This window comes from Anomalospiza imberbis, chromosome W (assembly GCF_031753505.1).
Source record: "Anomalospiza imberbis isolate Cuckoo-Finch-1a 21T00152 chromosome W, ASM3175350v1, whole genome shotgun sequence".
NCBI lineage: Eukaryota > Metazoa > Chordata > Aves > Passeriformes > Viduidae > Anomalospiza > Anomalospiza imberbis.
In genome coordinates, this window is record NC_089720.1 from 1,686,358 (window position 1) to 1,700,456 (window position 14,099).

Genomic DNA, 14,099 nt, shown 5'->3' on the forward strand with positions numbered 1-14,099 from the left:
GAGTGGGTATGAGTGGTTAAATTCTAGGCATCAAAACAAGACAGCAGATATTAAAGAAATCTAAGGAGTGATCCAGCTGGAGCTGGAATTTCAGCAGAGTAGCAGATATGTCTATATGTTAAATAACTGGGAAAAGCTCTGAGATCCAGATGTTGTCTGGAAGTAGAGATCTAGACAGATCAAAGTCAGTTAACAAAAATGCTTTTTATCCACTTCATTTACCCCTTTACTGTAAAGATTGCAATAAATAAAAAAAATAGTGTATTGAAGCTGCTTTCTCAGGAGTCTCTGTATAGAGTTTGTGGTAAAGGCAGGAAGAGTTCAATCTACTACATTTGTATATTATCGGAGTATGGAATCAATACCCTGCCTTAACTCTTTTTTTCCTTTCAGATTTTCTATTTTGTACATACATTGTTTTGTATATACTGTATATGATGACTTCGGTGGTCAGTGAACGTACCCGGGGTACTAGGGACAAAATGCAAATTTCAACCTCTCAGCCAACACAACCACAGAAACAAGTAGTACAGGTACGTGCTACTATATAATCTTCTTTGAGTTGAAAGTGAGCATGCAATGATTTGTTTCTTCCCTAAGTCAGTAAAAACTGGGAAAAGATGGGCGGGGCTATGGTCTTATTTGGAAAAGTATGTTTGTTTGATATCTTGCTTTAATTGCTTAGTTATCCAGCACAGCATTAAGTTGTCCCTGTATTCTTGTCTCTTAAGGAGCTTTGTGTTCTTCAGCAACATTTCCCATGAGCGAGGAATTCTATGCCTATCCCTGTCAGGATTTCTGTCCTGTTACCTTAGTGTCTTCAGAGTTCAGCTCTTTCATATGCCAGCCTCATGATGCTAGAAAATTTCTGGTCAATAGAGGAATTTGGGTGGGTGGGTGGGAAAAGCTTTGTTAGATCCATGTTGTGTTCTACAGCATGATTCAGCATATTTAGAAGTCACAAAATCCTAAACTTCTTGTGCAGTGCCTTCACAAAGTGAAATTAAGATGGTTGTCCACTAGCAGACTAAAGTTATTTTGAGTATCTGCAAGATCTAAATTAAGCTCTTACCCCATTGTCTGTATTCTCAGCTGCAGAATAGTTAAGTTGTGTGCTTGTCTGGGTTAAAGTGCAAAACGTCTCTGTTCCTGGCAACTCATTATTCTTTTGTCAGGTACTTTTCAAAATTTGATTCAATTCAAGAATTGCCTCAGTTCTCAATCTAGAGGTGATCCCCTGGGAAATTGTCTTATTTTCTAGACTGATCTTTAACATGGAAGGGCTCTTCTGCTCTGTACAATATTAATTATGTGATCTCATGCTCTTATCTCCTTGTGTTACAGTGCTTTGCATAGTGGTGGTTCATGCTAATGTGTGGGTTTAGAAAGTGACTTTCAACAAATGAAATTGAATTTGGTTTTGCTTTATAACAAGTAAGTGTGCAGGAGTATAACAAGCAGGTTGACAGAAGTGATGGGTTCCCATTTTTTGATGTTTGCCAGACAGTGGAGTACTCTGCCCAGTTTTGGGTTCCCTAACGCAAGGCAGACATTGGCAAATGGGAGCAAGCCCAGTAAGGAGCTGTGAAGATGGTTGAGAGACTGGAGCACAGGATGAATGAGTGGTGACTGAGGGAACTGGATTTGTTCATTCCTAAGAAGGCAAGGCCAGGTTGTCTTCTATTCAGATACCTCATGAAAGGCTATAAAAAAGATGAAGCCAGCCTCAGAGACAATGGCACAAGTTGGAACACTAGAAATTCCAGCTGTTAAATGGGGAAAAAAAATTGTTTACCACAAACACTGTCATAGATTAGAGAGTTTGTGGGATCTCTATCTGGCCTCAAGCAGCTACTCTGATGGGACATGTTCTCAGTGGGAGGTTGTACTGACTATCACTAGGGTATATTTGCAACTGATGTGATTCATTGATTTTAAGCATTAAGTCTTAGACCTTTTTCTGCATTTTTTTTCCACTTATTCTACCTCTTGCATAATAGATATTGGTTTGGTCATTTCAGTGGAAAAGATGATTGTTTAATATACAGCAGATATGTTTTAGTGCACCGTATATTTTTATTGTTTAGATCAGATGAACCTCCCTCCTTAGGCTTTACAGATCAACAGCAACATGTGGGATGATACTATTCAATTACCACTGATTCATTTTTGAATGTAGAATTATGTTACTTTCTCAAATGGAGATTTCATTGTCATAGTCACATTGATCATCATTTAAGTTATTTAAGAAATTACATCACAATTCTTTTTCATTGTTTCTGGATAATAAATATACTATTTTATTTTAAGATCCGGGCCTATTACTGTCACTTTGTGTTTTGCATACTTCTGTTTTCTGGTAGTTCAAAGTTGTTAAAAATTTCCTTTACTCTGTTATGCTGCAAAGATAATGTATCTTGTAAGGTTGAGTGAAGTTCTAGCTGTCTTAAGATGCTACCATTTTCTTAGTTGCAATTAAAACTTAATTATACTGTTTTATAGGATATTACAATGACACTTGTGACAATGGTGCCTTAAAAATGAAGAAGAAACACTGGGGAAAAAAGTGCAAAACTTTTTGTGACACTAATTTGGTGTTTGTTTCGTAAACACATCTTGTGGGGTTTTGTTGAGTTTTTTTTTCTTCTGAATCTTCAATTCTATCTGTGTGCAATCCACTGGCATAAATGTTAGTGATATTGCACCTGCTTGTGTTTCTAAGCTTTCTCCTTACACAGGAAAACTAAAGATATTGTTACTCATTTGATAGTGTTATAAAGTTTGTATATTTTTGTCTTCTAACATGGACTTGAAAAAAGTTGGTTTACAGAAGCAATGAATCTCAATGGTTTCCTGTTTCTGGTCAAATATCCCATCATGTCTCTATAGAAATTACATTGAATGTTTGTATTCTGGATATCTTTAAAGGAAATCTCTTCACTAGCTAAAAAGTTGCTGTGGGCATGAGGAGGCTTAAGTCAGAGCAAGAAGATGGATCATCAGGACTTAATTTCTGAAACCAGCAGACCTTTTATTTTTGCTCTCTGCTGAGCTCTCAATAGATACCAAGAGCAAGCTCCTTTACACAGAGCACCGCACTGATGCCGGAAGGTTTTGTGGAGGGCGGCACCAGGGCTGGCACAGGGAATTCCAGAGCAGGCTCTCCTCTTGTGTTACTGATTGACATATGAAGCTGTCAGCATGATACTGAAAATGTGAAGTAGTGCAGAGTATTTAACTCTGTTACTGTCTTAGTTTAAGGCAATTATATGGGGTGGAGACTCCACAATGAGTTACCTTCTCATAGTTTTAATCACTCCCCTTTCACCAATAAGGAGAAATGAACATGAGAAGATATAAGTGACAAAATAACAGTTTATTAAAAAGAAAAAAACAGCAATAACCACTAGATACAAAGATGCTGAGTCACCTCGTCCCCCTGGGAACAAAGAAAACAAGATGGTGGAGAAGCCCCCTCCTCCCAAGATGATGGCAGCCGTAGCAGCCCACATAGCCTAGAGGACAAAGACAAGATAGTGGAGAAGCCCCCTTCTCTGGACCACTGGCAGAGAGAGAAAACAAAGGAAAATCAGCACAGCAACTGAGTCTGCTGTTCCACAACTCCCTTCTCCCTCAATCAACAACCAACAGGGGACAGGGACAAAGCAAAACCTGGGAAAAAATCCTATTTTTGTCCAAAAGGTTTCAATGCTGCTGAAACGCTGGAAGAAACTTCCCTCCTTGGCATGGCTGGAACTGGAGCAACAGCTGGAAAACTTGTGGAGAATGGGTCTGACTCCTCCTTGGCGAATGGCAGGTGGCTGGAACTGGAGTAGCAGCTGAAAAACTCATGAAGAAAGGATCCCGACCCCTCCTCGTGAAACAGCAGGCAGCAGTGGCAAAGGTGTTTCAAAATCTGCTCTGAAGTAGCTTCAGATTGCGAAATGCAGCTTTGTGGGTTGTGACTAGGAAACCTGCCCAAGGCAACCCCTTTGGGAGCCCAGAGAGAACAAGAGGGCTCATTGGTGTGCATTCCCTGTTTTTAAAAGGACCCAGCCCCCCTCGTTTCCCTGAACTGGGGTAAAACACACAAATTTCACTTCCTGGGTTGTCAGGTCTTAGAGAATAATAATCTTTGGCAGGTTGGCATGGAGAAGATATGAAATACATGAGGTTTTTTGGGTCATCTAGGTCACCTAGGACAGTTACAAATCCTGATTGTCTTGGAACATTGACTCTGAGCAAAGCAAATATTACTTCCTTCAAGGAACTGGGACAGCTGCAGTAACTTCTCAGCCAATAAGCAGCTGGTGTTTTATGGTGGAATAATTTTTTAAACTCAGGATTTACACTTGGTGATCTTCTCTAAAGCTTGCATTTGTGGTAAACTCAATAAATGAAGCAGTTTGAGACTGATTAAGTCTGAACTTGTGAGGTACAGAATTTCATGTGGGTATCCTGTGAAGTGAGACTGCCTAGTCCTAATCCTTTCTGTCAAGGATTTCAGAGGATGATGTGGTGCCCTTCTCAGTAATGAAGTCTTCTGCAATACATCAACTTGCATTTTGGGTCCTGGCTCTCTTCAGTATCAGCCTTCTCTAGCATGAAATAGTAGCCTCTTCTGTTTGGGCAGAAATCAAATGAGGTCCAAGTTCATGTAGCATACAGTTATCTTCGGTATTTTCATGGGAATGCAGTTAAGTAGGCTGCAGATGCCGCACTATGAAGAGTGGCCCGTATGATGTGCCGTTAATGTTTTTGAGTAGTTTTCTCTTTAGGGTAGCCATAGCCTATTTGGGTTTATGGCTCTTTACTGCATCCATCCATTTTAGTCTTTCAGCTTTTGGAGAAGTTGCCAGCATGGATTTGTTGTCCAGAAATGTTACAAAAGCACCAAATATTTTGTCATGAGCAAGATTTTTTAGCAGTTTTCAGAGACTAGTATTCAGTTATTAAAAAAGGCAGTTCAGCCGTTTATGAGCATAATCTTGAGGCATGACTCAGTCTTGTGCTCATAAAACTACAGTCAGGTGGTTATTGGGAGAGGTGTGGAAGGTGATGTGAACAGGGATCATCAGAGATGTAGTAAATGTAGAAATACCATTGTCAGTATGTTATGATAAAACTATCTCTGGAGTGGTAGATACTAAATAAAAGAAATATCAAAGTGTAAGCTTCTGTGGTAAATTCTATTATATGCTTGTCTTGTCTATGTGGTGAGCTATAACTGTGGTTCAAACATATTAGAATATGTTGAAATTGCTTCTGTTCTAGCTAACTTTTTAACTATAAAATGGGCATAGAGATGTTAATCCCTTCCCTGTAGCACTGCTGTGCTTGTGTATATTCTTTTTGAGAATCTTGAGAGAAAAAAAAAGTGAAACTCTAGTGACCAGTGACAGGACCCGAGGGAATGGCCTGATGTTGTGTCAGGGGAGGGCTAGGCTGGATATCAGGAAAAGATTCTTCCCCCAGAGGGTGGTTGGACACTGAACTGATTTCCCAGAGAATGGTCATAGCCCAAGGGTGCCAGAGCTCCAGGAGGGTTTGGACAATGCTCTCAGGCATGGGTGGGATTGTTGGGGTGTCCTGTGCTGGGCCAGGAGTTTGACTTTGATGATCCTTGTGGGTCTCTTCCAACTCTGTGTATTCTGTGATTGTGATAACTAGGAGATACTTTAAAAAATATAGTTAAATGTTGTGTACTTTATTGGATGTTTGTTTTTCAGGCAACAGCAGAACAAATTCGCCTTGCTCAGATGATCTACGATAAGAATGACACAGATTTTGAAGATAAAGTGAAACAAGTATGTTTCTTATGATACAGAGTTTTTATACTCTGTAACAATGCTGACTTGTGTTTTGGAGGTAGAGCATGTTTCTGATTTAGATTAAACCTTTTTCACAAGGATAAAAGTTTAACTAGAAAAAGGTGCTCTTATTGCCCTGTAAAGTCTGTTTTCAAGAAATTGTGTGGTAATATAGCTATGACTGTATGGTTATACCTGGTGTATTTTCCTTTGGCCTTTAAGCCAAAACTCATCTGTGCTGATCTCTTACAGACTATATCTCTTTAGTATGGTCACAATTGAATAATTGTCAGAATAAAGAGTGCATTCAGGTTGTTCATGTGTACACACACATGGGAAAAATGTCACCTGTGTAAACTGAGTTTGCCAATATATTGGTTGTTTTTCAGGAAAAGTAAAAATCATAGAATCATAGCTTAAAGGTAAATTGAGATATTATTTTTAAAAATAATTTGACCTCTCAGAGCTGTGTATGCAGCTTTATTGACTTTTCCTTCGTAAAACCTCCTCTGAAGCATTAAGTGGTTTTGTTGTTATAAACTTGTTTTGGTGATGTGCCAGAAGTGAAGTTTTGTACTTCCTGAAGCCATAGTACCCTCATCAATAATGGCTGTAGCTGTGCTGGTGGGAAGGACAAGAATTAAGTTCTGCATAGGAAATCTCCAAGCATAAAGTTAAAGGGAAAAAAAAAGTGAGAGAGTGCTTTCTTGTTTATAATTTAATTTGTGTTTACCTTTATTTAGGATTTTAGTTTGCTCTGACACAGTAGCTTATGCACGTTTTTGAATCTGTGGTGATACTAACTCTTATTTTCTTACAAAGATAATTTGAATATTTTAACATGTCTGACTCTTACTGCCAGCTTATGGAAGTGACGGGGAAAAACCAGGATGAGTGCATAGTGGCACTACATGATTGTAATGGGGACATGAACAGAGCAATTAACATATTGCTGGAAGGAAGTTCAGACACGGTAAGTTCAGACACTTTCCTATTAAGCTGATTTTTGTTTCCACTTCCTAGAAGTGATTGGGAAAGTCACATTTTAGAAGCTTTCAATTTCCATGCCTCCAAATTCTTTTGAAGGAAATGGAGACCGGGACAGCTTTTCTGCTGCATGCATACCATAGACTAGGCTGAACCTTGAAAATGTTGTAGGTGTTTAGCTGGTTTCTTGCAGAATCTTTTGGTTTTCATTTACATACAATAATTTTAACTCTGCAGCAGAAATCATTGCTCTGTCAGACACAGGCCTGTTTTTTGCTGCAATGTTTGTAGTGATGCCTAGAGAGGCTACCTGGAACAGAGCCTAGACAGTGTTAAAGGAATAAAGTAAGTATTAAAAGGCCTTAAAAGGATACACCTTGGGCAGTACAAGAGCCCAGCCATGGCTCTACCCAAGATGGACGCAAGATGGATGACCAGTCATGAGTTTTCTACACTTTTATAAGTTTTGGTCTATTTACTCATTGGGGTTAATTGTCCAATTACAGCTTCAGGTTATGAAGTCCCATCCTCCCAGATTGCTCTCCTCAATTTGCTGTTGTTTATACTTTTTTGGGCCCGAAGCTGCAACGGTGTCCTTGGTTCTCAGGCTGGAAAAGGATTGTTTTGTCTAATTAAACTGTGAGGCGAACTTACTAACACTTTAGTCACACACTAAGGCAGTACAGAATCTGGAAAATATGAAAGCTAAAACTTTAAGCATCAGTAGCACCTCCCAACCATGAGACCTGAGTCTGTTTGCCTCAAAGGATAATCTTTATAAACCTAAAGTGCAGGTAGATATTTTAAGTTGTGCAGCTTATGTAGGTTTGCATTGTCAGTATTAAATTTGGAGGAGGTTTCCACATCTGAAAGTTGCATTGACAGCACTACTAATGGCAAAAGAGGATACAAGTATCCTTTCACTGTTGTTCATTTGCATAACTTCATTGAAAACCAGAAAGAGGAGACTAAACAATGTGTATATAACAACAAATAATATTGTTTAGAATGTTACACAGCAATTTTCTATCCCAAGAGATACCAGGAAAATGTCTTGCTGAAGCTTAAGCTTTTGCTGGAAGGACTTCTTACAGTTTGTCCAAGACAGTAAGTTAGATTCCATCTCATCTAAATTGGGAAAGAAACCTGGACTTCCTTTCTTAATGCTGAACATTATGTATTTCCTGTGATTTGTCAGGATGTGTGGTCTGTCTTATTGTTAATGAGGAAACCCACCCCCACACACCCTAAATCTAGAACATATACTGTTCTGACTGAGAGGACTTTCTTTCCTATCCCCTTTTTGTTTATCAGAGTTGAGGTCATCTAAAACACAGAAATATATAATACTGAAGAAACTGTCAAGTTGGGAATAAAAGAGAGCATCTCATGATTAAATCTGTTGGTAATGTGCTGGTTTTTTGTTCTTTTGTACTTCTCATATTTGCCATTTTCTAGTTGAAAATAGTTTTCTGACTGATAGAGAATTTTAAATGCTTCCTTACTCTAGCAAATTTTTTATAAGTGATCATGGCATGGAAGAAACTTTCTGAACTCATTTATCAATTAGAAGCATCATATCCATATGTTGTTCTTTTGACAAGTCCCTCTGAACCCACTGCACTTTGTAGACAAAATGCAACTCAAACATACAGACAATTTGAAGGACTCAAGAAGGAAGGAGTATTAATTAGAAGGGGTTCTCATCAGAGTGTGTATAAACTTCATGCAAATTTGTGGGCCTCCAACTTGAAGGCCATTATACTCCAGAACACTTTAACTGTGGATTTGATGTAACGTTGTGTTACTGTTGAGCAAGAAATTACACAAATCCACAAACAGGCTGGTTCACACAACAGCACTTTTAATACGAAAGTTCTCTTCTTTTATAACTAGGTTTGACACATTCTACTTGATTGGCTAATTAACAAAACCATTTTTCTCACAAACAGTCCCTGAGAGGAACAGAAAAACAGAGTAGGAAAACACCACCTGCAGGTTGTTTATACTAACAAGTTATCATTGTTTCTCTACAACTCCCTAAAAAGTCTCACAAGTCCATTGTGAGGAAATGAATTCCATTTTCTTGCTCTCTGACCAGGCTGTCACATCCACAGGTCCCCCTTTTTGTTTAAAGATGGAGACGGTGTTTGTAATCCTCTGCGGGGCCCCTTGCAGGAAAGAGGACAAACACAGCTCCAGAGGTTCCTTAATCGGATGCTGATTAAAAATGGTCAGAGAGATTGGATCTTGTGATTTTCTCTTAAAAAAATGCGCTAACAATCCTAAATCATGTACTTATTTTAATACAAAACAGTTCTTTTTTCAGAAGCAGGATGAAATGTTCACTCCCCACTCGTGGAGGGGCCATCTGATTGATGGACATCATCTTGGTCATCATGCAAAAGTTGCCTGTTGGCCACATTCCAGTTTTAGTGTTGCAAGTCAGGGCGGACAGACCTTGCAGGTACCCATCGCACTCCAGTATCTGTGGAAACACATGCATACCCGCAACCCCAAGTGACAAGGTCGTATGGGCCTTCCCACTTATTAGTGGTTAGATCCCGTATCCGGACCTTTGCTCGAGGCAGGTGCGTCTCACCTGAAGAGTGCAATGAGAGAAAGTGATTTAGAATGACAGGGTTCTCCAAATTCTATGGCACTGTCAAATGGTTGATTGTATATAAAACTTTTTCCAATCGACTATGTGGCGTTTCTCCAGACATTATTCCCCTTTTCTGTTTGTCCAGAACATGCTTCAAGGTACCACGAGCGTGTTCAACAATGGCCTGGCCCGTTGGAGAGTGCGGGATACAAAGCTTGTGTGACACTCCCCATAGGTGTAGAAACTGCTGCATCTTCTGCGGGACATAGGCAGGGCCATTGTCAGTTTTCACAGAAGAAGGTATTCCCAAGACTGCAAAAGCCATCCTCCAATGGGCAATCACGTTGCGACTCTTTTCCCCAGTGTGAGCAGAGGCCCACATGGTGGAAGAAAATGTGTCAATAGACACGTGCACATACTTGAGTCGGCCAAATTCAGCAATGTGAGTGACATCTGTTTGCCAAAGCTGCAAAGCCTTTAAGCCTCTGGGGTTCACCCCCGCTGGCAAAAGTGCAGCGAATCCATGACAGTCAGCGCAAGAACTGACGATGTCATGAGCTTCAGTTGGCGTCAAATGAAACTGTTTCTGCAAAGTATGTGCACTTTGATGGAAAAAATCATGCGATGCCTTGGCTTGCGCAATCTTATCAGGCTGAGGCGCTACCCACGCAGGGTTGGCCAACCTGTCAGCCCTGGCATTCCCTTCTGCTATGAAACCCGGCAAATTGCTGTGACTCTGAATGTGCAAGATGTAATACGGATGGACTCGGGTTTGAATTGCACTCCACAAGGCTTTCATTAACTGAAACCAAACTGCGTTATTGACTTCCTTCAGAAGTGAACAATCCAAACGCTTGGTTATGTCCGCAACATAGGTGGAATCAGTCACCAAATTCAGAGGCACTTGAAAATTCCTGGAACGCCATGGCAATGGCATTTAAGTCAACCCGTTGGGCCAAGCCTGACTCATGGCCCTCTAGTGTCTGCCATCCAGATTCATCCTTCCAAGTAACAATGGCCATCCCTGTTTTTCTAGAACCGTCAGTGAAGACAGTGGGCCCTTGCACTGGCACCTGGCTGCTCTTCGGCCGCAACGACAAACCCGTTGTCTTTGCCAGCAGCAGCAACTTATGGCGAGGCATATGATAAGCAATCTGCCCCGAGAAGTTTTGCAGCGCACTCTGCAAAGCAGTGCTGTTAGCAAAGCTCCATTCAAAATCTTCCTGTTCACCAGGAAGAATGATTGCTGCGGGATTGGCAGCCATCAGTTGCAAACACCATTGACGGCATTTGATTATCAAACGAGCAATCAGCTCGAACAATGAGGGCGCTGTCTTTTTCAACTGATGGGTCAAAAAGACCCATTCCAAAACATGCAAGGGATCAGGCCACTTGTCACTCCACTGGCCAATGATACCCGTAGGATGAAAATCTGGACTGGTAATGAAGACAGTGATATCAATGGAAGGATCTATTTGATGAACCTGACGAGCAGAAACAGCCCTTTGGACCTCCTCCAGCGCTTGTCGCGCTGCAGGGGTCAATTCCTGAGGCGACCTCAGGTCAGGGTCCCCTTTCAAAGTGTCATACAACGGGGACAGTTCTGTTCTGGTCAGTCCCAAATAAGGATGCAACCAGCCAATGACACCCATCAACTTCTGGGCATCATTCAAGGTCTGAATAAAATCTGAAAATTGCACCTCCTGATGCTGAATGGTTTGGTCAAGAATTTTGACCCCCAGATACTTCCAGGAAGGGTGCTGCTGAACTTTCTCTGGGGCCACCTGCAGCCCGTAAGCATGCAGAGCAGCAAACGGCTGAGGCCCTATCCTCAGCAACTCATCCTGGGCGGGTACCACCACCAGAATGTCATCCATATAATGATAACAACACGCATCAGGAAACTGAATGCGAACCTCGGACGAAGCCTGAGCCATATACCATTGACAGATAGTCAGGCTATTGCATCAGCCCTATGACAAAGCCTTCCATTTATATCTCCACACAGGTTTGGCATTGTTGACTGAAGGCACTGTGAAGGCAAACTTTGACTTATCATCAGAATGCAAAGGAATCGTAAAAAAAACAATCCTTCAGATCAATGACCAAGATCTCCCATCCCGCAGGGATCATTATGGGTGAGGGCATACCAGGCTACTTCGAGGGTACCCAGTGTACCCTGGTATCTGTGGATATATGCGCATACCCACACCCTGAAGCGATAAGGTCATAGGGACCTTCCCACTGTATGGTGACTAAATTCTGCACCCGAACCTTCGCTCAAGGCTGATGTGTCTCATACGAAGCCTGCAATGAGAGGCGATGATTCAAAATGACAGGGTTATTTGAATTCTGCGGCACAGTAAGATGATTGATGGTATACAAAGCTTTTGCCAACCGACTGTGCGGGGTTTCACCCTGCCTTCCCCATTTTTGTTTTTGAAGAACCCGCTTCAGAGTACCATGAGCACATTCTACAATAGCTTGACCAGTCGGAGAATGAGGGATACTAAACTTGTGTTACACACCACATGACTACAGGAGCTGCCGCACCTTCTGCGATGCGTAAGCAGGACCATTGTCGGTTTTCACAGCAGAAGGTATGCCCAGAACGGCAAAGGCCTGCCTCCAGTGGGCAAGGATATCACGGGCCTTCTCTCCATTGTGAGCAGAAGCCCACATCGCAGAGGAGAATGTGTCCACAGTGGCATGCGAGCCAGCCAAACTTGGCAATCTGGGTGATATCTGTCTGCCAAAGCTCTAAGGTCTTGAGGCCTCTGGGGTTTACCCTTGCTGGCAAAGGCGCAGCAAGCGCGTGACAGTCATCACACGACTTGACAATGTCCCAAGCCTCAGTTGGCATCAGCTGAAACTGCTTCTGCAAGGTATGTGCATTCTGATGGAAAAACCCATGCGATGCCTTGGCCTGCGCGAGTGTGTCAGGCTGAGGTGCTACCCATGCTGGGTTAGCCAACTTGTCAGCCCTCGCGTTACCTTCTGCTACAAACCCTGGCAAATTGGTGTGACTCCTTATATGCAGAACATAGTACGGATGAACCCAGGCTTGAATAGCACACTACAAGGTCTTCAATAAATGAAACAAGGCAGGATTACTGACCTCCTTCAAAACTGAATAACCCAATTGCTGTGCGATGTCGGCCACATAGGCAGAATCCGTGACCAAACTGAAAGGTTCCTGGGAAAATTTCTCAAATGACATGACAGCAGCCCTCAATTCAACCAATTGGACTGATCCATCCTCATGACCTTCTAGAACCTGCCACTCAGATCCATCCCTCCAAGTAACAATGGCCTTTCCTGTTTTCCCCAAACCGTCAGTGAAGAAAGTGGGTCCTTGCACTGGCTCCTGACTATTTTTGGGCCGCAAAGAGATTTGTGTGAATTTCTCTACCTGCAGTAGGTTGTGACTGGACAGATGATAAGTGATCTGCCCTGAAAAGTTTTCCAGAGCACATTGCAGGGACACACTGTGTGCAAAGCTCCAGTCCAAATTCTCCAGCTGTACCAGCAGTGCGATCTTTGCGGGATATGCACCCATCAATTGCAAACACTGTTGCCGGTATTTGATTATGTGCGGCTGATGGGGCAGGAAAACCCATTCCAGGATGTTTAAGGGATCGGACCATTTGTCACTCCATTGGCCAATGATGCCTGTGGGATGTGAATCTGTGACATCAACAGAAGGATCAATGTGATAAACCTGGCAAGCAGAAACAGCTTGCTGAACCTCCTCCGGCACCTGACGTGCCTCAGGGGTCAGTGTGTGAGGCGACTTTAAATCAGAGTCTCCCTTTAACAAATCAAGCAGAGGAGACAGTTGTGCGTTGGTCAGTCCGAAGTACTGACATAACCAAGTGATGACACGTACCAATTTCTGGGCATCATTCAGTGTCTTCACCAAATGCACAAATTGCACCTCCTGGTGTCGGATTGTCCGTTCCAGAATTTTGACCCCCAAATACTTCCAAGGAGGTTGTTGTTGAACCTTTTCTGGGGCCACCTGCAGCCCATGAGAATGCAAAGCATTAAGCAACCAAAGCTGTATCCTCAGTAGCTCATCCTGGGTGGATGCAGCCACCAAAATGTCATCCATATAATGATACAGACGTGCACCAGGAAACTTCTTGCGAACTCCAGACAAGGCATGGGCCACATACCATTGGCATATGGCTGGAGAATTGCATATTCCTTAGGGCAAGACTCTTCATTGATATTGCTGTGCGGGCTCAGCATTGTTGATTGCTGGCACCGAGAAGGCAAATTTTGGTCTGTCATCAGGATGCAAAGGAATTGTAAAAAAACAATCCTTCAAATCCACGATGAGGATCGGCCAATCTGCAGGAAGCATGGTAGGTGACGGCATGCCCGCCTGCAATGTTCCCATACTTTCCGTCATGGCATTGACCTTTCGGAGGTCTTGTAACAACCTCCATTTCCCAGATTTTTTCTTGATGCAGAAGACAGGAGTGTTCCAGGGACTGGGAGAAGGCTCCAGATGACCCTGGTCCAAATGTTCCTGCACTAGGTTTCGAAGGGCAACTAATTTGTCTCGAGGGAGGGGCCACTTGTTCTCCCAGACGGGTTTGTCCACCAGCCACCATAAAGGAGGCATGGGACAGTCTGCGACCTTCATCGCAGTGGCCCCCACCAAAAATCCGTTCCAATGTGCACCCCCC

General features: G+C 42.4%; 1 protein-coding gene across 7 annotated transcripts in view; it reads left to right on the top strand.

The window, feature by feature from the left end:
* The window catches only part of LOC137464306 (ubiquitin-associated protein 2-like), a 116,914-nt gene that overhangs the window by 13,284 nt on the left and 89,531 nt on the right, over positions 1-14,099 (top strand). For 6 of the 7 annotated variants that reach the window (XM_068175593.1, XM_068175597.1, XM_068175599.1 and 3 more), the window contains exons 2-4: positions 394-533; positions 5,730-5,807; positions 6,673-6,783. In XM_068175593.1, coding sequence (XP_068031694.1) covers positions 435-533; positions 5,730-5,807; positions 6,673-6,783 — 288 coding nt within the window. In that variant the 5' untranslated portion in view covers positions 394-434. The remainder of the gene's footprint in view (positions 1-393; positions 534-5,729; positions 5,808-6,672; positions 6,784-14,099) is intronic. The other variant, XM_068175598.1, reaches the window with a different exon arrangement.